This window comes from Aulostomus chinensis, chromosome 9 (assembly GCF_037954235.1).
Source record: "Aulostomus chinensis isolate RoL2024-O1b breed Wild chromosome 9, RoL_Achi_v1.0, whole genome shotgun sequence".
In the NCBI taxonomy this organism is placed as follows: Eukaryota; Metazoa; Chordata; class Actinopteri; order Syngnathiformes; family Aulostomidae; genus Aulostomus; species Aulostomus chinensis.
This window is the reverse complement of record NC_141328.1, coordinates 13,286,198-13,311,039: the sequence shown is the minus strand read 5'-3', so window position 1 is coordinate 13,311,039 and position 24,842 is coordinate 13,286,198. Positions and strand designations below refer to the sequence as shown.

Sequence of the window (24,842 nt, the reverse complement as noted above, 5' to 3'; positions counted from 1 at the left end):
AAGCGAACAAGACAGGAGGTTTCAGGTTCGAGCCACTAGGTGTCACGCTGACCTTAAACAGAAGGTGACGAAATAAACTTAGTCAAGTAGAGGAAGAAACGCCAGACACCGCACCTTCGTCCAAGGTAAGCGAACAAAGACAACTTCTGTATGTAGAATGAAAGGCCGTAATGTTGCTTGTATAACATCTGCCTCAATAAGTGGTATGCGAATAAGCATATGTAAGTGAAATCAATATATCGCGTAATTTCCTTTTTAGAACAATTTAAAACTACCTAACTAATAAATGGCTAACGTTCTCTAGCTAACTATTCCTTTAGCAATGAGAATCGGGTAATTTCATTGTGAAGGTGGTCAAAATGTAAATCCAGTCATTCCGGTTGAAGCTTTCAAAGTAAAACATCCGTCTCCGAATAGTATGGTACATTGTCAATTGCACTCGAACTACTCAAGGAAATTCTGGCTTTTACTCCGTGAAACTTGACGGAGTGTGGTCAGGAACTTTTAAAGCTAACTAGTTTAGCAAATGTTAATGTTAGCAGGTAACAGAATTTGCTTTTTTGAGTAGGTAAGTTAACCGATACTGTGGCAATTCAAAATATGAAATTACGAGTTTACATGTGTTTATTTCACTTTGCCGTCATAGTAAGCATAGCTAACGTTCGATCGCGGTCTGAGAGACTACCGTTGCAGAGCTACAACAACTAACAATTTCGGAAGCTAACGCTACGTGTTGTTGTTCCTGGCTGTCTATGATAAGAGTTGGACAAAACAACCCGTGAACACCCTCAAGAAAATGACGCCATATATACATATGTAATCAATTTCATTACTCTTGGTACAAAATTATAATTGTCTTTTAACGTAAAAGTAATTCTTTGTACTCATCTGAGTTGTGTATGTTTACATCGTGTGTTGATGTGGGTATACTGTCACATGCCATGGGCTTGCACGTCTACCCTGCTGTACTAGAAAGCTTACACTGATGCGTGACATTAATGCCTCTCTATCTAAAATTAAGAAGTAACTTATATCAGTAAGACTGGCTGTGAGCTGAAAACCTTTTCAGGTTTGCTAAACACTTAATTTGCAAATTGGTTTCTTCTTTTTCTTCAAACTTTTTTTACCCAAGGACATAAATATCTCAGAGAAGGTTTTGAAATGTTCTGTCATTGAGATTGTCCAGTGTGATATTTTCAGGCTGCATGTTAGTCGTTTCCTTTTTTTTTTTTTACATTTGATTAAATGTACCTATTTAATGGAAAATTGTAGACATTATTTAGTGTACTTAGAGTAATGCGGCATGGATAGAGTAATCTGTACTGTCTGTGTTATGATTGTCACTAAAGCTCAAAGTTTAAGTTGTTGAGAAAATTCATAAACTCATCTCTATTTATACTGGTGGCATGCTAAAAAGTGATTTCAGATCATAACTTGGTTTCAAGGGTGGTTTCTGCATTCAAATGACTTGATTTCATTCCTGTGGATTATATCTAAAAACTTGTTTTCCGCTAGGTCCATTTCACTAGTTGAAGTATCTTCTGGGAGAGACACTACAACTGCATAAATGCTTGTTTACCAGTGCCAAAAAGTGATTCCCTCTCACAGCTTTAGATTTAAAAGTTATATCCGCCTCAAAGTCACTCAGTTGAATTTCTGTGTGTTTTGTTTTAAAGATTATGGCCCACTCAATCCATTTCAACCCCTGAAATATCTCTAAAGGGGTGATAAAACCCCAAACGTGCCAATTTTCAAAGTGTGAGTCTAGCTCATAACTTCTGGCTGTAACAACATCTACTGCACGTCTGTCCGTCCTGGGTGAGGGATCCCTCCTCTGTCGCTCACCCTGAGGTTTCTCAGATTTTTCCCTGTTAAAAGGGTTTTCTATGGAGTTTTTCCTCAGTCGATGTGAGGGTCTAAGGGCAGAGGATGTTGTTATGATGCCATGTGAAGCCCTTTGAGACAAACTGTTTGTGAAAACGGGCTATACAAATAAAATTGCCTTGCCTTGCCTTGCCTTCTAACTGAACAGTTGTTTCTGCATTCAAAAGACTTGATTTAATTTCTAAAGTTTACTTACTTTTACCTACTTAATTTAACGATTCTTGTCCTTTCACTGCATGAAAGAGGCCAAAATGTGATTTAAAGCCTGTAACTTTTAAGTGAACACTGTCATTTTCTGCTTTTCGAATGCAGGGAGTGGACTGGAAACTTGAAAATATTGCCCCCATGAATGAAAATAAAATTTAAAAAATTTGGAGAAAAAAACAAAGCACTTGAATCCCTTTTTGGGAACTGAAAATTTATGGTTTGTATCATCCTCAGAAGGTTTTTGATCTGTTGAAATGCATTTGGAGAGGGCTGGAACCCTGCAAGACATATTTTGTTATTGATTTGATTTTCTTGCATTATCGTGAAATTTTCACTGTCCAAAACTATATTGGAACTCCTCATGCCCTGAAATCAAATGAACTGACAGTATGACGCCGCAATCAGTGGTTGCATACATTCGATTTCCTGATTGTTTCTTCATAACTGTACTGTCACAATGTTATTATTTTTCTGCTCAAGCAGCAAAGCCAGTGGCTTTCCTTCCTCTTTTTTTGGGTCACTTGTCATCTTATAGTTCCAACTGTTTAGAGCTCAACCGGAAGCTGTAAGGACTGAATCATTCTTCTGTTCATATATTTTTCTGCTGTAGTATAGCATTTTTCTCACTCCAGGTTACATAGCAGAAGTCTTGATTGGACAATTCCCAGTGATGTGGAACAACAGAGGTTATATTGTGCTGTGGACATATTTCCTGCTCATTTCATTCCCTGTACGTCCATCCAGGTAAAGCATGGCAATGACCGGTCAGACCTCATGCTCATCCATGAGTAACCACACCAAGGAGCGGGTCACAATGGCCAAAGTCACCCTGGAGAACTTCTACAGTAACCTTATTGCCCAGCATGAGGAGAGAGAGATGAGGTAACATCCACAGATTCCATCTCTATGTTCATTTCAAGATATTTTCATTTCATTTACTGTGAAGCATAAAAAAACCTTGCCCATTTCTGATTTTGTGTTTTTGTTGTTTTTTTTAACTTGAGACATCCAAAACATATTTTGTATGAATTTGTGTTGTCATCTGTGGGTGTGGGTAGGTTTGAACCACTTTGCCACTTCCTGTTTTGAGAAGTTAGGCTTTTTTTTCTGAAATTACCAGAGTAGTTTAGTGCATAATTTAGGATTCTTGGTTCAATACATTTTTTATTAAACAGGGAGATGGCATTTATGAAATACAGAGTGTAAAAAAAAACAACAGCCCATTGACCAGAATTTTTCTTATTCAAAATTCTAAATCCCGGTTTATTGCCCAGGCTGGTTGTTAAACCTTATTCATCTCCAAGATGAAGCAGACAGCTGACTTTGAACACCTCAATCAGATTAAACTGACCTGACTGGAAGGAATTTTTTTATTCAGATTCAGTGTTGTTTTTGGCAGGCATTTTAGATTTAGTTTTAGTCTTAGTCTTTTGGACTAAATGCTTCTTAGTTTTAGTCACATTTTAGTCATTTCTATCCTTGATAGTTTTAGTCAACGAAAACTCAAAGGTTTTAGTCAAATATCAAAGATACCTATAAATAAAAGATGTGTATGGACTTAATAGGCCAATACAGGTGTTAGAATGAAGCACACTGAAACTGATCTAACTTTCAAAGGTGAGTTTTTTTCCCCTCTTTTTCTTTCTCTACCTTTTACTTCTATTATTTTGTTGCAGATGCAGACAACACACTGGCACACAATATGAGTATTGTATCACAATAAAATAGGATTAAACAAAAAATAAAAGCACACTTGACTTCCATATGAATGACCTCATGTCCTACATATTGGCTTTAGCTGCTACTATTGGTTAAAGCATCCAGGTGTGTTGCTTAGATAGGGAACAGCAGCAGGTCTGAAGACTACCGTGTTTCCCAGTCCCACAAACGTGGGTCAAAGCATTTCACTTGCCACCCGTCCACAAATGGACAGGGGTTTTATTCATAACATGCTAAATGAATAGAAGGGCTGGTTTAAACGAGCCAACGTCAGCGGGGCCCTGGCAGCCCCATTCATTCTAGCTTTAGCATGTAGCACTAGGAAGTGCTCTCTGCACCACAGGGAGGCAGAACCACCACCACGACCACCAAACTTTAGGCTTAATACAAAAAAGAAAATGCATCACAGGGCTGGCCCAACATTGACGAAAGCTATGCTCTAATCATCCCTCTTTCTACGACCACCCGACACCGCTGCTGCTGCCATGGTGTGTGTCTCGTCCGCTGCAGACAGGCCCAGACTTGTCTCTGTGTGTATGTGTGTGCGCGCGGGAGGCTTTTAGTGCGTGTGTACTGATGATGGGGGCGTGGCCATTAGGACCAACAGCTACAGCTGGCTCCATTCTGATGTTTGAGCTCTTGATTGACATTGCACGCATGTTATACTTGGCGGGAAAAAAACGCATGTTTTGAAACTTTGATCATCCACCCTCTAACATTTTAGTCTCGTCTCGTTCTCGTCAGACGAAAATGTATACAATTTCGTCACATTTTAGTCTTTACAGGGCGATGGTGACGTTCGTCTTAGTCTCATTTTCGTCATGGAAAAAAGGGGTCTGACGTCATCATTTTCGTTTTCGTCCAGCGTGACGAAAACAACTGTTCAGATTGAGAGAGGAAGTGAAAACTTTCCTAATTTGTTCAACACCAAAATATTAACCATGTAAGTAGTTAAGTTTGGATCCTTTATCACAGTGATTTCAATCAGATTGCAGCAGCAGCCTACATAGCAGGGTGGGGCTTGTATTTACCAATATTGTTGGGTGTATCACTATTATTTAGTCTTCATTGGAAATAACAAAAAAATATTCAAATGAAAACTCTGGAAACCCAACGACCAATAAATCTAATTGGTGGGGCCAGATGTTCATATTTAATTGTCATCCATGTAAAAAAAAAAATTTGAACGCTGTTAATTGGAATTTGACTAACACCTCTGTGGTTGTTTGGTTTTTTCAAACAAAAGAAAATTCAGAATAGTTTGTCAAAAGACCTGGAATTCAATCCAGGGTTAAGTCAGGAAAAGTTTTGATATCGATTTAATGGGATGTGCTCAGTTGTTAATTCCTATACCAGTGGTCATGGTAATATTGTCTTTTTCAGACAGCAGAAACTAGAGAAAGTGATGGATCAGGAGGGCTTGGCTGATGAAGAGGTGAGTGGAAAATTGTCCACATGACTGTGCTGGAGCAGAAACAGCTAACTAGGTTTGTTGGTATCTACGAACAATGATATAAATGTTGTATCTAGATTTAATGACTAGTTATCATAGATGAATAATCACTTAAAATCAAGGCTATCAGTCTTGTTGAAATTAATATTAATGAGGCTGTGTAATCTAAATAAAAGATGCTAGAGACTAGATTAGCTTGAGCTTGATAGTTGGAAAATAATTATCCTTAGTTCCCCCTTGGCAGCAAAAAAGAAATTAACAAATTGACAGACAGTGAAACTTACTGTACATCAAAAATAACACCAAGTGAGAAAGAATTGAGAGGTATTAGGTTTTTGTGCTCACCGGTGCATTGTTCCAGCCATTAGGGCGTCTTAAGATATACTGTATCTCCAGTGTATCTCAGTGATGGATATTTGCCTGTTGTAAGTTTCCTGTCTGTTTTATGATTCAAAAGTCAGTGTTGAAAGTGGAGCTCTTGTGTTCCCTTCATCTTTTCTGACCTGTAAATCGTGCCGCAGTGTCAGATATTCATAACAAGGAACATGCATTTTGAATTAAACCTTGCAGGCTATTTAGGCTTGCTTTTCACAATGTGATTTATGATCTTTTTTTCAAAAATGTTTTACCGAAGACTGCATCCTGACTCCGTCATATGTGCATGCACACAACCCTCTAACCAACCTCTCCCACCAGTCGGCTTCACACGTTTTACTGCTGCAGACTGCTTGTTTCATAGTGTAACACCTTGCGTTGGCTCCCAGAAATTTTTTTTTCGAGGTCATTTTGCAGGGCTCTGGCAGTGCTCCTCCTGTTCCTCTTTGCACAAGGTGGAGGTAGCGGTCCTGCTGCTGGGTTGTTGCCCTCCTACGGCCTCCTGCACATCTCCTGATGTACTGGCCTGTCACCTGGTAGTGCCTCCATGCTCTGGACACTACGCTGACAGACACAGCAAACCTTCTTGGCACAGCTCGCATTGATGTGCCATCCTGGATGAGCTGCACTGCCTGAGCCACTTGTGTGGGTTGTAGACTCCGTCTCATGCTAGAGTGAAAGTACTGCCAGCATTCAAAAGTGACCAAAACATCAGCCAGAAAGCATAGGAACTGAGAAGTGGTCACCACCTGCACAACCACTCCTTTATTGGGGGTGTCTTGCTAATTGCCTATAATTTCCACCTGTTGTCTGTTCCATTTGCACAACAGCATGTGAAATTGATTGTCAATCAGCGTTGCTTCCTAAGTGGACAGTTTGATTTCACAGAAGTGTGACTGACTTGGATTTACATTGTGTGTTCCCTTTATTGTTTTGTGCAGTGTATTTCTGTTGGTATTGTATAAAATGATTTTAGAATCAGTTGTGTTTTTTTTCATATCCCTACTTCTTGCTACTTATAATTTAATCAAGCTTCTATGGTTTTATTTAACTTATGTCTTAACAATTTTGTCTTATCTTTTATTGTTTGGTGTGCTTAAGTCTCCGAGTCTATAATATTTTACTTATTTATTAGGGCCCGAGTTGAAGGTACTAAGGGGCGAAGACCCGCTCAAAAACTCACTAAATTTAGCATGCACATCCTGGCTGGCAAAAAAAGTGATAATCTTTAAAAAAATAAAAAGAACGCTCTGCTCAATAGCGCCACCTAGGTACAAAAAAGGCTCACCCAGGCCTGTAGAAATGTCCTACAGACATGGGACCAAGTCAAGTCAGTTTCATTTAGATAGCACCAAATCCCAACAAAAGTTATCTCATGACACTTTACAGGTAGAGCAGGTCTGGTACCACACTCCTTCAATGAATTTACACCCAACAATTCTCCATCAGCAAGCACATCCTGTAACAGTGGTGATGAAAATCTTCCTTTAACAGGCAGGAAAAGGAGCAGACCCAGGCTCAATGGGGACGGCCTTCTGCTTTGACCGGTTGGGGGGGAAAGAGAGCAGGAGAGCGGGGCAGAGACAGGGATAGATAGTTAAGGAAGATAGACACACCGACTTGTCTCATCAAGACGGACAAATCATACACTGACACCCCTGACCTAACTCCAGCAGGAAGTTTAGTGTTTGTGTGTGTCCAGCAAACTTAATAGGGTCCTCGCCCCGAAGTACCTTTGGGTTCAGGCCCTAACTAACTAACTCTGCTCAATAGTGCCTTCGGGCTCATTCACAAAAAGGACTGCCACGGCCTGTCAGAATGTCCCACAGACATGGGACCAACACCAATTTATTCGTCTCATCAAGACCTACAAACCATAAAATTTTAACCCCCAAGTAAAATCGAACAGGAAGGCCACAAAATGGATGCAAAGGTCTAATTGTGCACAATTTTGGCCCCGGAACAAACGCTGTCTCCTCCTAGGGTATTAATGGTATTGTTTCCACGCGTCCTAGATTCTTCACCTTTCTTAATTAAAACATAGAAGCACAGCAGAAAATTCCTGATGCCGAAGTATTAGAGTGGTTTTCAGTTACTGCTTTAAACATTTACATTTGCTAATAATTTATAATGTAAAGCTTGTATAACTCAGAATTCTGATGTTAATGGCAGCAACTGTCTTTGCAGAAACGTATTCGACGTTCTCAGCATGCAAGGAAAGAGACAGAATTTCTCCGTCTGAAGCGCACCCGACTGGGCTTGGAAGACTTTGAGTCCCTTAAGGTTATTGGCAGAGGAGCCTTTGGAGAGGTAAACACACTTGCATAAAGATGTCCATAATGAGTCCCATTTGATGTTTTGATCCACGAGTATGTAACGTTACAGAGCTAGAGGCACATCCTCAAACATCTGTAAGCCTCAGATAATGAAATAATGCCTGGTGGAATACCAGTGTCCCCTGGTTTGACAAATTCCCAGTGGTTCAATGATTGTTAGCTTGTGTAGGATATTTGTAGTGCAATATCTGAGAGCACAGAGGAACATTAATATAAAATGGTAGAGATTAACCTGTTAGTCATTTGGATGTAACTGGCTGTTTTGCCTTATGCAGTTTATGTTAACAATGCTGAACTCTAATCTGTCTACCATGGACGGATAATAGTTGACATTTAAAAATATATGCGACAGAACTGGATCCATGTTTACACTCTGCATTCATCTTTCTTTCCAAAAATCTGAAACAACAGACAAGTGGCAAACGCAAAGAAAAATCTGAGTAGATTAATAGTGTAACATCAAGAAATCTGTTACTTGGTTGTCATTAGTAGTAGAGATCAACCAATTTGGATTTTTTTAGGGCCAATGCTAATACTTTTTTTTTAATCACAGGCTGCCGATTTTATTAGGCGATAAATGGGGCCAGTACTGCTTTTGCTCCCTCCCTACTGAAACACAGTAATTACTCATGTTCTGTCCAAGTGGCAGCCAGCCTGAATTAGCATCCCTATCTCTACTGAGTGTTGAAGCGCCCTCAGGCGAGTACTGGGTTCACTGATCTCAATAACCTGTCTCGGGCAATTGATAGGCATGGAAAATGCAAAAGCCACATTTGTAACATTAAACTATGATACGCATTTTCACATTGCTTTGGCCATTTAAGATATTTGATAAGCCTATCTGAAAGGCATGTATACTCGGACAATTTGTGAGTGGCAAAATCATAAGGGATTATCCAGTGTTCCTCTGATCCAGTTGTTCCATGAAAATACACTAAGTCTCAATGCAATAGCAATGTTTTGCAGCTTTGTGCCTTTGCACGTCAAGAACACACAAAAAAAACAAAAAAACGAGAGTTGGGTCTCTTCTCTTGCTTGGCTTCCCTGCAAAAAAAAAAAAAAACCCACACCACTGAACTCACCCACCACTGAACTGGATTAGTACAGTTTTTAGAGCCGTTTGCTGTTGTTATCAGGAAACATTAACAGAATTCTTATTCAGTTAGTACTACCTCTAAAACATCTCCCTCATCGTAAACGTTACCGCTGCTATGGCTGCTCCACCCTGCTCTAGGGGAGAGGGATAGAGAGAGAGACACATGAGACATGCAGCGAAAGCCCTGTGCTCGCTGAATGAAACTCCTAAAAACACCACAGAACTGACAACGTCGAGATTGGATGGCAAATATTTAAGCCAAGTTTGACAGGTAAAAGATGCTTTTAAAGTTTAAAACTTACCATTGTTTTGAAGTTGCTTCACTTTGCACTCTCCAAGCAGGGGAGGAGCAAGGCATTGTCTGCATGTAGACTGTAGTGTCTCCTAGCAACACAGAGATGCCCATGGATGCCAGCAAGATTATATCGGCGAACCCACTCGCATATCAGCCGATGCCAATAGAAGTGAAAAATGCAAAAATCGGCCGATGTATCTGTCGATCCTTAGTTAGTAGCTAAGCAAACATCATTCAGTGCCTTATTTTTGTGCTTCATAGTGTATATTAACAATACCTACTTTCCCATCTGGTTTACTAATGTCTTGAATACATTTGTATGAGCATGAATTCCTCTCATCTCGTTTCATCATCCTCCGCTTATCTGGGTCGTGGGAGCAGTACCCTCAGCCATGAAGCCCAGACCGTCCTCTCCCCAGCCACTTCCACCAGCTCTTCCAAGGGAATCCCAAGGCATTCCCAGGCCAGCCAAAAGATATAATCCCTCCAGCATGTCCTGGGTCTGCCCCGAGCCCCTCCTCCCTCCCTCCCTCTCCTTACCTAAAGCTCATGACCATAGGTGAGGGTTTAAACAATGATTGGCCAGTAAATTGAGAGCTTTGCTTTTTGGCTTAGCTCCCTCTTTACCACAACGGATCAGTTTAGCCACCCAAATCCACTTGTCAATCTCCCGCTCCATCCTACCCTCACTCATGAACAAAATCCGGATACTTAACTGCCCCACCTGAGGCAGGACCTCCCCCCAGACCCAGAGTGAGCATGAATTCAATCATAGAAATTTATGAAACAACCATTAACCTTCTTCAATAAAAGTAGATAAGCTTCAGCCACTGCTGTAAGTGCTGTAGAACATAGACAATGTCAAAGACTAATCACAGTCAAAAGATTTAAAAAAAATTGAAATGCATTACAGCACTACTGCACCTTATAAGTTATAGATATATGAGATATATTCTTCATGTATTTGATCCAAAATCAGATTTGAAACATGAGTAAACATACACACTTATACATTGTAAAATAATTTTTTAAGGATGCTTTCAATTGGGACCTCATTGTCCCAAACTCGAATCCTTAATGCCAGGTTATCATAAGCAGTTTATTTTTATTTAATTTTTTTAGGTGCGTTTGGTACAGAAGAAAGACACCGGCCATGTCTATGCCATGAAGATCCTTCGTAAGGCTGACATGCTAGAGAAAGAGCAGGTGAGGAGGTAGAAGTATATGGAACGCTGGCCTTTTGTCCGTTGGATTCCTTTTAATCTTATGTGTGTGTGTTTTGCTGTTTGTAAGGTTGGTCACATTCGAGCTGAGCGGGACATCCTAGTGGAGGCAGACAGCCTCTGGGTGGTCAAGATGTTTTACAGCTTCCAGGATAAGATGAACCTTTACCTCATCATGGAGTTTCTACCTGGAGGTATGAGCCTCACTTTGTAGTCTGGAACATGTGGAGAACAGATCCACAGGCCTGTATCAGAAGCCAACTCACTTTCTCGCAGCATATAATTGGCTTACCTATATAGATCACATCGTAAGCCATCCTACTCAGTTTGCCCTTTCAGTTAAAAATGTGGATAATATCAGAAAAAACACCTTGGATTTAGTGTTAAACTGTATTGGCTCTCTCTAAACTATGATAAGAGCTAGTGTGTGTGGGGTCTATGCCAGTGAACTGGTATGCACGCTCCCTCAAGTGGTACACAGAGGAATCCCAGAAATATTTTTTTTGAAGATGAAATGAGTAAAAAAAACATTTTAAAAACAAAGAAAATTATCAAAATGGTAAATAATTAGGAATTAAATACCTTAACTTCCCAATTAGTTTTGTCTTCTTGGTTGCGTTAAGTCATATTGTACATGTGCATTTGGAGCTCACAGCCAGTGTGATCCAACTAGTCCTGCTAATATTAGAAACAACTGACAAACAAACAACATCATCAAATGACTCAAGATGGTAAACAGATATGACGCCTGTTATCTCCAATCTGGATTCAGTTGGAGTACAGAAAAGGCAAGGCCCCTCTGTGTGTCTGTGTGTGTGTGGTTCTCAGCAGTGAATCCCTAAAACCAGCGTACCTCAGATGGCACCTTTCAACCAAACACCCAAGACTGTAAGACAAACACAACACACTGAAGCAGTCCAGGTCCTAAATACAAACATGTGCTACAATAGTAGCTCAATAGCAGGTATTCTGGCTGAAGGAAATCATAGATAAGAAAAATCTTATATAAATAAATGAAAAGATGATCCTGGTGGCGTTAAGTGGGAAATAATCCTGGAAGTGATTATCATGACACCATAGCTCCTGGATGAGACGAAACACTCCCAGCTGCAGTGTTGTCCTGAGCATAAACACGCTTTGTTTTTGCTGCTCACCTCCTCAAAATAACCGGAGCCAGTGTTTTCCTAATTTTAGGGGTTGGATACATTCTGATGTGTCTGATTTGCAAACTTCATGGTCGCATAACAGCAGTGCTCAGCTTGTGCAGTGACCCATTGCGTCTTTTGTAGGAGCCTGTACTTAGTGTGTACTTTCACTGAGTGTGGACCCTCATTGACTTCATCCAAGCCGGTTTGCCCCTCTTAGAAAAAATGTTATCCAGCCCTGCTGAACATACTGGCTCCGCTACTGTATTATTAATTATGGTCATTGTGGTGGTACTTGGTTAAAAAAGTTTGAAAAACACTTGTCTCTTCTCTTTTCCCGGTAGGTGACATGATGACTCTCCTGATGAAGAAGGACACTCTGACAGAAGAGGCCACTCAGTTCTACATAGCGGAGACGGTGCTGGCAATCGACTCCATCCACCAGCTGGGCTTCATTCACAGGGACATAAAGCCTGACAATCTGTTGCTGGACTCCAGGGTAACCACCATCCATCATGATGGATTATTGTGTTTGTCTTCTATCCATTTTTTGAGATTTAATTTTGGAAGAGATGCATAGAGAGCAAGAATTGCTTTACATAAATTTACACTGTGTTGTTTTCTGGTTACATTTTTTTCAGGTTAAACCAAGTTATTTATTATTATGTTATATATTGTTGTATCAGTTTCTTCAGCAGTGACAATTGAATGTGTTTTGTTCATAGGGTCACGTGAAGCTGTCTGACTTTGGTCTGTGCACCGGGCTAAAGAGAGCTCACCGTACCGAGTTCTACAAGAACCTGAACCATAGCCTACCCAGTGACCTCAGTAAGCAAAGTCAGGCAACCCTTTCCATTTGATCCCACAGTAACTTGCATGCAACCTTAGCCACTGACACGTGCCAACAGTGATGATTTATTGCATGAAAATGTGTTAGTTTCAGCTTTAATGGCCAAATGTGTTAGTATAGAAGGAATTTGAGGCAGTTTGCTACTGAGACACAGTTCTAAGAAATGTGTGTAGGAAGATGCTCAGCCAGAACAATGACAACAAGTTAAACAAAGAAGACTATACACATGACCTAGCAAGCAAGCTTCACATCCATAATTCAAAGTTCCAATTATATATGCTGACAGTGCAGATGGGACCTGTTTACTGTTGGTGTTAATGCAACAGTAAGATGACCACTTTGTAATCATGAACTGCCGTCTCTTCACAGCCTTTCAGAACATGAACTCCAAGAGGAAAGCAGAAACCTGGAAGAGAAACAGGAGGCAGCTGGTGAGTTGTGAACAGTTTGGAAATGCATTTAGGACTTGCATATGTAATTTCACTGTTTTTAGGTGGTAAACAGAAAAAAAAATTCAAGAGAGAAGGTCATGAAGAGGCAGTGTTGGGAGTAACGCGTTATTAGTTACTGCCAAAAAAGTAACTTTGACAGTAACTAATAATCAAACGCATTATTTTTAAAATTCAATAACTCAGTTATAGTTACTAAACGATCCGTTTATTAGTTTATTTTACGTTATTTTACTTTCTCGGCTGAGCCACTGTGTTTACTTTTGTGTCGGGGGGGCTTGGGGGAAGTGCAAGAGACAGGAGGAGAGTGAGCTGTGCTGTGGGGGCGTGTTTGTTTATAACAGCAAGAACGTGCAAGACATCATGGCGGAACCAAGGGCGAGTTTCTTCACGTGGAAGTACGCTCACTACTTCTTCGTTGAGCAGAAGGAGAAAAATGTTTAAGTTAAATGCAACTTGTGTCTCGGAACTAAAACCCTCTCTGCGGCCGCAAACAGCAACTCTAATCTGTTAAAGCATCCAGGCACGCAGCATGCGGCGCCGACGAAACTTGCTGCTAAAGCTAGCGGGTCAGGGGCCAGCACAGATACCGACACAGATGTCACCTCACTCCGTGCACCTAAGCAACAGCGCCTGAGTTGTTCTTTTCAACGAGGGAGTGCTACTGCTAGCCAGGCTAAAGTTCATCAATCAATCACTTTGAAACATCTTAGTGTTTGTATAAATATAGACCATATTGCTTAGCAGAGTTCACTTCAGTGATGAAAATGCATGTCAAGTAGTACAGAGCTTACAATGTTGACAGTTCTGAACTTTTTTTGTAACTAAATAGTTACTTTTCATAGTAATGCTTTACTTTTTGGTTTTAATAACTGAGTTAGTAACTGAGTTGCTTTTGAATCGCAGTAACTAGTAACCATAACTAATTAATGTTTTTCAGTAACTAGCACAACACTGTGAAGAGGACACTGAGGGGATAGCAAAAAATACTGTTGTGATGAATGTATAACCAGCACGGTGGTGCAGTGGTTAGCACTGTCGCCTCACACCAACAAGGTTCCAGGTTCAAGCCCCAGCTCAAGCACGGGGTCTTTCTGTGTGGACTTTGCATGTTCTCTTTGGGTACTCTGGCTTCCTCCTTCAGTCCATGGACATGCAAGAGGGGACAAGGGGGGACTTAATCGGATACTCTAAATTGACCATAGGTGTGGCTGTGAGAGTGAATTGTCTGTCTGTATATGTTGACCCTGCTCTCGGACTGGCGACTTGTCTAAGGTGACCCTTAACAGGATAAGGAGAAGAAAATGGATTGATAAATGTAAGCGTCGAAACAATTACTACTACGATACAGTTAATAGATGAGTGAAATGCTCCGCCCCGCCGTTGTCTATGGCCCAACCTGTGTGAAAAACTTAAAATATGATGGCCAGAGAATTCATTCTGTAACAGCTGATGGGGTTATTCTTTATCTTTGTATTGCAAGTTCATGTAAACTTGTGAAGCAAATTGTGTGGAAAACTTGCTGTTAGACAAGTATTTCTGTCCTTTCTGCATATTCAGGGATTTTAACCTGACTTCCAGACTAGGCCAACACCAGTCCTACAAGACTGAGCCAATACCAGTCCTCAAAGGCTTGGGGCATTAAATAATTGCTTTTGTTTCTTTTTGTAAAATTTGATTTAAAAAAATAATATTTTCCCTCATCTTCTGAGCCAGAAACCTCCTCTTTTGTAGCACTTACAGATACTGAACTCATTAGTTCCATACACTGAAGATTCTTGTAGAGATTTAGTTTATCATTTATAGAACATTTATACTGAAAACATGGTGAAACCCTTTACTGCTATTGACAGCATTTTCTGTTAAAATTAAATATCCAAAATCTCCTCTGTTAAACTCTTGGCTTTATAGTTCATATAGATATATTCAAAATTTGTAAGCTTTGAGCCCATGATGAGCTTTCTATCTAGAAAATAAAAATTTGAATTTGGGACCTCAGCTTCACTCAGTGTTTACTTCTAGAACTGAATGTAAATTTGCTAATATTTAACCAGATAATACCTCCTTTCAATACTTAAACAAAACACTTCAGATAATATGTATTACAACATACTGGCTGTCTGCTCAATGTATGAACCCCATATAAGCTATAACAGGATTACCGCAGGGTGTTAGAAAGGCCTTTCTTTAGTCATTGGAATTCTAGGCCTTAAAAGTCTCAAATTGTTTTTATAAATGTGACTTTTTGGGTTCCATATGATTTTGAGAGGTCTTTAAAAAGGAATCGAATTAGGAAGTTGCTTTGGTGTCACATTAACGTCTACATTCACATTCCACATCATCCTTCACATCCACATGCAACATTTATATATTCATTATTTTTGTGGGTTGTCAGTTTCTCCCACTCCCCTTAAGCTATATTTAAAAAACATCAACAGTAGATGGAGTGACAGTGTTGGTTCCAAGAGGTTTGGTTGCACAAGAAGATGCTGTCAGACCTGCAAAACATCCAGCTGACAAAATCTCTGGGATGAAATGAGGGAAATGGCTTAAAATGTTGAATCCTACATTGGAGTTAAATTTGTTGACACGGGACAGTGACCATTACGGTGTCACATGACCTTTTTGAAGTTATTGTGTGGTTCATGTAATGGGCTAATAATTATTAAAAAAATCTAGGTAATCTTGTGGAAATCTGTTTTTATAGCAGGTCTCAAGTTTGATGTGTTCAAGGCACTTTATTGCATGGTACATGTACTTTATGAAGCACTTGGTGCCAGCAACCCATCCAAATCCATTGTTGGCAGATGCTATGGAAAGTGGCTCAGTCTCATACACCGATGATGAAAGTATCAGGATCAAAAAAGGATAACCCGGTGGTTCCCCCCCCAGAATTATTCCTATATATCTGATCTTATCTTTGCATCTCTGTCATAAGCATCTCTAGGGGAAGCTTATTGTTGCTAATATACATACTAGATTTTAGTACATTTAGAAAGCTGATGTTTTATTTGGTCTCTTGTCCTCCCTGTTAGGCCTTTTCAACTGTGGGAACTCCAGATTACATTGCTCCAGAAGTCTTCATGCAAACCGGATACAACAAGCTGTGTGACTGGTGGAGCCTGGGTGTCATCATGTATGAGATGCTGATAGGTTAGAGACATCATATGCTTAGATGTACTCGTTCTAGGCCAGGCAAAGTAAAACAAACAATTAGTGTGTTTGTTCGTTTCCATCTGCAGGTTATCCCCCGTTTTGTTCAGAGACACCTCAGGAGACGTACAGGAAAGTGATGAACTGGCGGGAGACACTCACCTTTCCTCCTGAAGTGCCTATATCAGAGAAGGCCAAAGACCTCATCCTCAGGTGGGCATATTTAAGTCTACCAGTACTTCCTGTTCAGGGTGCATCTTGTACAAGGAACATGTGGAGACCAGGTTTTCCATAGCCTCATTACCTGATATTTGCCAGTAACAGACTTTCAGAAGTAACGCAATTCAAAACTGTGTCATATCCAAGCAATGATGTACAAAAGAAACGGTCAAGGAACACATCTTGCTTAAATTAGGCCAAGCACTATTAAATATGCCATTTTATTTCCAAAATAGAGAGATGAAGGTGACAAATTATCAGCATTTGACAGACTGGTGTTACGCTGTCACTGCCACTGCATTGGAAGGTACACATCTGTGAATCGTGGTATAGACAAAGTCTGTGGCTCCAAATGGAGTCAGCATTTCTATATAATTTGGATATCTTTGTACCAGCTGAGAGAATCAGTTCATTCCCGAAAGAAAACCAATCTCACACAATTCCAGAGGGGAGCTGCTTCGTTGCCGGACATCAGAAACTGGTACGAAATGTGCACATCAACCATCCCCAATTTTTTTTTGAGTGTATTCCAGCGAATGGTAATCGGTTTTCAAAACTGCACGTAAGGCACTTTCCAGGTTTAAGAAACTGAAATACACTAAAACAAGATTGTAACAAAAACACAGTCATAGTTTGTCCTTAATTAATGTTGACGTGAATGCTTGTCAGTTACGGGTATTCGGGAATTAAAATTTTTTTTTCTACATTTAGGTACCGGTACCTTGATTTCGGTGCTGGTTCCGGTACGGTACTTTTTGGGTAACAATTTAATTTTTAAAAATTAGGTTAAGTAAGTAAGTAAAATTTTATTGGTATAGCGTTCTTCACAGTACTAATTAATACACAGAGTGCTTTACAATAAAAACAGATAAAACAGAACAGTCAGGTGACTGATATCACCGACACAACAACAAAAACATCAGTAATAAAAGCCATAGCTTTGTGACAGAGGCCGTCCGACATAGGGTGCAAGTGCATTTTTCACCAGCAATAAATAAGAAGACCATACAGCTGTACAAATGAAAAATAATAAAGCCCTGGAGAGGGTGTAACCTCAGGCCTACGTTAAAGAAAATAACATTACAGCGCTAGCCCTGGCCGACTCGATGGATATGCCGAATCACTTGTGTTAGCTTAAAGTTAGCTTACCTGTTGAAGACGTCCCCGACATGGCGGCCGCCCCGTCGTCTGTTTTTCTTGGCTAAGGAGGATTCCTCCGGCGGAAGAGATTTCGAAAGAGGCATATCCATGACAGGTGGACTTGAAGGCTTGAAGGAAGGCTGCAGTCTGCCCTTCATAACATCAAACACTGTGCAACATTCTGCTCTCATATGTATCCCGTGCACGTTTAGGTGCTTCATCAAATTTGACGTGTTGCTGTCTTTTGCCATGACACCCCTTTTGCAGATATTGCATCGTGCTCTAATGGCGTCGATTCTAAGAAAATGCAGCCACACTTTTGACCGCGGGGGCATTTCTTATTACCGTCTCTTGCATCTTTCTCACACACATGCAAGTAACAAAACATACACACGCAAGTAACACGTGTTACCGGACACAAAGTAAAATGTTCATTGGATGGTGAAGTCATGAACCACCCTACTCTGCCCCTCATTGGCAGTTAGGATATCAGGGTAAGCCAATCGGAGAGAGAGTAAGGCGGGGCCTTCCTCTACCATCTGAGACCACTCGTCGCCACCGGCAGTACTATCAGAGTTTCGCTTTTTACCTTGCAAGTACCTAAAATTGGCACCGAAAAACCCTGCCATTTTCGGTACCCGGTAGTACCGAGGCATTTCGGTCGGTGCTATTAAAGTACCGAAGTTCAGTACCCACCCTTAGTTGTGAGCAGGCAATTTATTGAAAACAACAGTGTAACTGAAATAGGCTGTTCATCAACTGATCAAAAGTTTAAGACGACAGCCTTTAAAAGCCAAAATCTGTGCAAAAATTTGAATTCCATGTCATTTCCTGTCAAGTAATCACACTGTAAAGATCTCTTGATGGCAAAGGCAAAAAAGGTCACTGTCTTTGAACGTGGTAGGATTGTTGAGCTGCATAAACAAGGCCCCTTGCAATGTGCCATCGCTGCTGAAGTTGGACGCAGTAAGACAGTCATTTTGCAATTCTAAAAAGATCCTGAGGGTTGTGGAACAAAAAAAATCAAGTGGTAAACCCCAAAAAATCTGGTTTTAAGATGTTGATCAGGAGTGTATAATCCCTCCTGTGTTTCCTGGGTCGGCCCCAAGGGCTCGTCCTGGTCGGACATGCCTGCAAGTTGGCTGAACATGTTTGAACATGGTGTTAGTTTGGACAAACTGTGACTTGCACAGAAGTCCAATAACTGCACACCACTCAGGTTCAGGTTGGGGCTGCCGTTCCTCCCAATCACACCTCTCCAGGTCACGCTGTCATTGCCCACGAGAGCGTTGGAAGTCCCCCAGTAGGACAATGGAGTCCCCAATAGGGGTGCCATCCAGAACCCTTCCCAGGGATTCCAAAAAGGGTGGGTATTCTGAACTGCTGTTCGGCACATAAGCGCAGAAAACAGTCAGGACCTTGGTGCTGCCTGCCTTGGTCTGCTGCCCAAAACCACACTGTACCGGACCCTTCCGGTTCCTCCTGCAGGTGGTGGGTCCATGGGGGACGAGGTAACCTTTTCGGGCTGGGCCCGGCCGGACCCCATGGGCTAAGGCCCGACCACCAGGCGCTCGCCAACGGGCCCCTTTGCCTGGCTCCAGGGCGGGGCCGCAGTAACCCTCCGGGCTGGGTACAGAAAAAACCTAGTTCTTCTTTCCATGAAGGATCTTTTGATTTTTGTATGTATGTTAGTTAATGTGGACTTCTGTGTAGGTTCTGCTGTGAGGAGGAGCATAGGATTGGTGCTGCCGGTGTAGAGGAGATCAAGTCCAATCCTTTCTTTGAGGGTGTGGACTATGACCATATCAGGTGAGACTCTTCATCATACATTCCTGTTCCATAATGATTTACTTTTCTTGTTTTAGTGAGTTTAAATGTTGTGATTGGACTGACTGGTGTTTTTGATGCCGACACTTTGCTTCTTCTGCAATTGAAATGAAAATGTGTTTCAGTCATTTCCTCGTTAATTTATTGATTCCACAAACATGAGCATTCAGTAATTCTAAACTGACATAATATTTAACGTTATAAACTAAGACTACTACTATGTTTCTGACGTCCCTCACCACTCAAAAATAGAATCTATCCATCCATCCATTTTCTACCACTTATCCTGTGAAGGGTCACAGGGGGCTGGAGCCTATCCCAGCTGCCTTTTGTACGAGAGGGGGGAAGCACCCTGGACAGGTCACCAGTCCATCGCAGGGCCAACACATATAGATAGGCAACCATTCACACTCACATTCACACCTACAGTCAATTTAGAGTATCAATCAGCCTCGTCCCCTCTTGACGTCTTTGGACTGTGGGAGGAAGCTGGAGTACCAGAGAGAACCCACACAGGAACAGGGAGAACATGCAAAGTCCGAGCTGGGGCTCGAACCCAGAACCTTCTTGCTTACGGCGACAGTGCTAAGCACTGCACCACCATGTCACCCCTAAAATAAAATATGGCACAAAAACTCAAAATAAATCTTTCTGTATCATCAAAGGAGGGAGAAGGATGTCAGATGTTTCAAAATCAGCAGAAAACTCTGTGAAAGCATTGTGCTTTCAAGATGTGGTCTGGGGTCAATAGTTAGCTGATCCATCCACCCAAGCCCTACAAGATGGTACTCTAGTGAGCCTGGGAATTCTCCTACTCGCTTATTCTTCGGAGTTAAAGGGGCCATATTATGGTAGTCATGTTTACAGTGCTTGTGCTTATACTGTATGTTTGGATCCAAACAGTCTGACAATAACAGAAGTGGCTGGACTCATTTTTGACCATAAATACAGCCCAGCCTAATGTAAGTTAGAAAATATTGAAAACATTAAAGGAAATGGGCATGATTTGGCCCCTTCTGAAGGTGCAAGAAGTAACAAGCGGTACATTTTTTTTTCAATGTACAATTTTTAGTCAATCCCAACATGATAGTCCTTCATGTTATGATTCATATTTCATATTTATTTATTTAAAAACAAAATCGGTAGCACTTGGACACTAATATGTCCTTCACTGGATTCTGGAGCGGAAAAGTCCTCCACGTCAAAATTTTTGTCTTGTCCATTTTTCTGTGGCCAGATCATGATGCATAATACCTTCTGTCTAAAATTATTAAAGCCTTCATATCTGTATCGCACCTCCGTTTCTCAATGGGTCAATTTCTGATATTGTCAACTTGTATGAAGTTTTTCTGTGGGGGACAGCATGGCTTAGCAGCGGCTTTTTGATGGTCTGAGTAATCAGTGTCCTGGTCTAAGATACCGCATTTCTAATTGTCCTTGGAGTAGCAAGTCATTACCTCACCTGGTGGCCCCCACAATTAGTGCATGTGTGTGTGCACAAAGCTCTTTGAGTGGCATTAAGGTGAAAAGGTGCTGAATATAGCGATATTTACCATGTTACACTGGTGTGTTGTGTAGAGAGAGACCTGCTGCCATTCCCATCGAGATCAAAAGCATCGATGACACATCCCACTTTGATGAATTCCCTGATTCAGATATCCTAACACCAACAGGTATGTTGACAGTCTGTCCTTTCATACTCTGTGCTCTCTCCATCGTGATGTGTGGAATGAAGCCATCTCCTCTTGTCATCCAGCTGCTCCGGTGTCTAACCACACGGAGGCCGACCTGAAGAACAAGGACTGGGTGTTCATCAACTACACCTACAAACGCTTCGAAGGCCTGACTGCTCGAGGAGCCATCCCATCCTACATGAAGTCCACAAAGAGATAAACATCTTGCTGCTGGCTATTTAGCCACCACCATAAAAACCTGAATGAGTCCTTGTCCAAGGGCTATTGTCTAAGGATGGACGCAGGGATAAGGAATCTCATTAGATTTCATCCATGGCTTTCCACTGTAGAAAAATGCTGCCTTCATTTCTGCAGGTCTGCTCTTTCTCTGATGCTTCCAAGGGTACCTTTCTACTTCCTGCTCACACACGGCTGAACTAGGATTCAAGTGATTGGAATTTTTTTTCCACTTGCCTTTTACATCAGTGGATACAGTGGGATTTTATTTGAGATACCAGCATCATTTACATTCCCTCTCTAAACCAGCACCAGTCTTCTTTCAAACCAGGACATCCTTTTGATTGACCCTTCTATGTCCAGTTGGCTCAGAGATTGCATTTAGTCATCACTTGGTGTGTATCAAGTGCTCTTCAGGGATTCTGTTCAAATGTGTGTTGTTTCTTACAAGAGCTCACTTCCTTACAGTTGCTGGTTTGTAAAGATGGCACCTAACCAAAGACTAAGTTAACTGAATCATGTTTCTGCTCGATCTCTCTGTCATGTCACCTCAAGTAACTTAAAATTGCTGTTTTATAAAATACCTAAAAGATTTGCTTGCTGAAAAGAGCGAGTATGTAAGAATGATGCATTTTTATAGAACAAATGTGAGATTTGTGTTACATTTTCACACGACCCTCTTGTGTTCCCCTGTCTTAAGTTTTATGTGATGGTTGATCCAACTCTAGTGTAGTTTGACCAACAGCTCATTTGTTTGCATGTTTACGTGGATTTTTTTCCCACTGAAATAGAAACATGTAGCAGGTTGGAATAGGGATTGAATGCATTATCTCAAATTTGATGTTGCAGTTCTACATTTGACTGTTTTAATGCAATTTCCTTGTTACAAATGTAGACCAGAAAACCTTCAGCTCATGAAACATAAAACCGTCCCACTGAAATAAGCATAGTTCTGTTTGAGGCAGGTTGACCCACATAAATCCATCCACAGTTTAAAGCTTACACAAATGCATGTAGAAGCTTGAACTTCGTATGGATTTCTGCATTGGACTGACTCATTTTTATTTGGGGTGTGATAAAATGGCAAACTGAGGAACCTGAGTAAAAATCGGTGGAGAAAAGCCCCTTGTAAAATTTAACCGATTGGCATCTTCCAACCAGACAACATTGTGGAGTAATCTATTACTTGGAATTTCCATGAGTACTATGTACCTTTTTTGAAGAGCTTTTTGTATTTGCATTGGCTTTGTCAGGAATGCTGAATCTGCGGTTTGTACACACATTTCTGCATGCAACTTTGGTCCACTTGTTCCTTTTTCATAGAGGGGAACTTCAGCTGCGTGTATGGCTTTTGTTCTGCTTATTTTTAAACATGGCGATTGCATGTGCTGCATCTGCTCATTGTGTTATATATGTGGGGGTGAAAAAGTGTCCCAAAAAGTGTAGTTCGAAGAACTATGATCATTCATTGTCCTGGGGTGCACATACAAACCAGGGTTACTTCTAATCTCTTTCCTTGATGCAAAACCAGAAGTCAATTCTCAATGTAGGGCGATTTACATACACAGATGAAGTGCTGGGTGACGCAAATGACGTGAACATGTGTCAAACTTCCTGGTGCTGATCTGATCCCAACTCCCTTAAGGAAAAGAAAGTTCACTTGTCATCTTGCAGACACACCTGACACAAAGCACAAATCCTCATTATGTTGTAGTGATTTTGGCTTTTATAGCTATTAATTCAAGGCAAATTTAAAGTTGTTTCACTGAGCTTTTGTGTGCATTTCCAAATGATGTTCCAGACCATGATGTGCGACTGCATTTGGGCTTCTGAAGTATCTGGAACTTCCATCGGTACAAGGCAGGGAAAGGGTTATTTGGGTCATGGTTAATGATTGAAATAAACATGGGTATCTAAACAGAAAAGAACTGCACCTCTTCCCAAGAATAGACACGCAAAGTTCAAGGTTGATTATTTGTGTGCATAAATTTCTCGCAACATTTGGGGATGCATAAGTGAAGTTTTCTCCTGGCAGAGCCCCAACCCCAGGAATTGTACAAATTCCATCCTAGTTATTTTTCCATGTGTTCACTCATCCTCTAATTCAGTAACGTCACAATGCAACAGTGTTCCTCATGTGAACAAGCTCGAGTGTGGAGTGACTGCTCAAAGGTAGAAATGCAGGGCTAAACCTTTCCAGAGACCACGATATCCAAAATGCTGTCATTTGAAATGATTGTAAATTGAGTTGTATGATGTAACAAAGAGAATCCTTTGCCATAATAATTCCAAATGCTGTTTATTTGAATGTGGTCTGGCTGTCCTTATGCATGAGAGATTACTATGGAAGCCGATTTCTAACAGAATAATAGAACACAAATTTAAGTTATTAAATTAATAATAGTGCTTAGCTTTACCTTGAATAGGATTTTAACATAACTCTGGTTTGGTTTTCTTTCTTTTCTTTTTCCCTGGAACAAATTGGCTTCCATGTAACCATTGAATGAAGGTCTTACTTAACTGTATGTAATATCAAAGCTTGTGTATTGAAGCACAGTAAATTGTAACGTAATTTAGAAAAATCTGCAGTGGAGATTTTTTTTAATGGCAGGGGTACATTTTATAGGGAAACTCTCCGATAATGGAGTGATCTGGCTTTCCGTGCTTACGAAGCGGCAGATCATTCAATTTAAAGCAATAGAGAAAATGGCAGGATTTGTTTGTTGATTATGACGCCATGTGGGGGAGGAGATTGTGTGTGTGTGTGACTGTAGCTGATGATGCTCATTTAAAATGATGCAATGCTGAACTGTTTGATCGCGTGCTCCAAGATGTTGTTTTTTTTTATCTCAAACGTGTATGTCTGCTGCTTGTATCACTTGGGAGGGAGAATTAAGGCTCATTGGAATGTGGATGTACATTATTTATACCCCTCTTTGTAGCGTGTGGCTGTTGCATTTTTCTGCTATTTGACAATGAATTACTCTGCACTTACTGTGTTTTTCTTCATGAACATAACTTCATGTCATCTTTGAAAAACGGACTAAAAGAAGTAACCCGTGCAGGGTAAATCGATTTAAATTATCATAAATGTTACCAAACTATTTTTTTTATAGATGATAATTGTAAGAATTTTAACTGGTTAAACTGTCCCAAAAATATATCTGGTATTGATATGAAACCAAACTGCTTAGAAAGAGTACAGTGCCTTTAAAAACTATGCATCGCCTTGTATGTTTCTCCCTTATATTGCCTTTATAAACTGCATCATGATCATATAATTTGGCTTTTTTGACTGAACGTTACAAAAAGACAGAACAGATTTAGAAAACCTGATGTCTAATTACAAATATATGTCATTGTATTAATATTCACCTCCTTTTTAGATTTACCTCCCAATGACTATCGTAAGTATTCTCTTAAATCATTTATCATGTGTTGAATATAACTTAGGAATTTGATATTTGACACACTTTATGTAAGACTATTCTTCAATGAGGAAATCTATTCAGTGATTGGTTCTTATGTCATCACCCCAAACCCTGTGTGGTGAATGAGATT

The 24,842-nt window shown here is 40.6% G+C and overlaps 1 protein-coding gene across 4 annotated transcripts; it reads left to right on the top strand.

Annotated features, from left to right (window-relative positions):
* Nucleotides 1-60: 60 nt before the first annotated feature.
* Nucleotides 61-24,275, top strand: LOC147255853 (serine/threonine-protein kinase 38). Of its 4 annotated transcripts, none has more exons than XM_086213883.1 (14): nt 61-125; nt 2,836-2,973; nt 5,194-5,245; nt 7,826-7,948; nt 10,488-10,571; nt 10,659-10,782; nt 12,078-12,232; nt 12,459-12,561; nt 12,953-13,014; nt 16,068-16,185; nt 16,275-16,398; nt 19,258-19,353; nt 20,950-21,044; nt 21,128-24,275. In XM_086213883.1, exons 2-14 carry the CDS (start codon nt 2,843-2,845, stop codon nt 21,262-21,264), a joined length of 1,404 nt encoding a protein of 467 aa, XP_086070009.1. In that variant the 5' UTR covers nt 61-125; nt 2,836-2,842; the 3' UTR covers nt 21,265-24,275. The 4 variants fall into 4 exon arrangements, with proteins under 4 accessions (XP_086070009.1, XP_086070006.1, XP_086070007.1 ...); XM_086213880.1 differs by having other exon boundaries at nt 12,459-12,570; XM_086213881.1 differs by lacking the exon at nt 61-125 and adding an exon at nt 442-568 and having other exon boundaries at nt 12,459-12,570.
* Nucleotides 24,276-24,842: the final 567 nt, after the last annotated feature.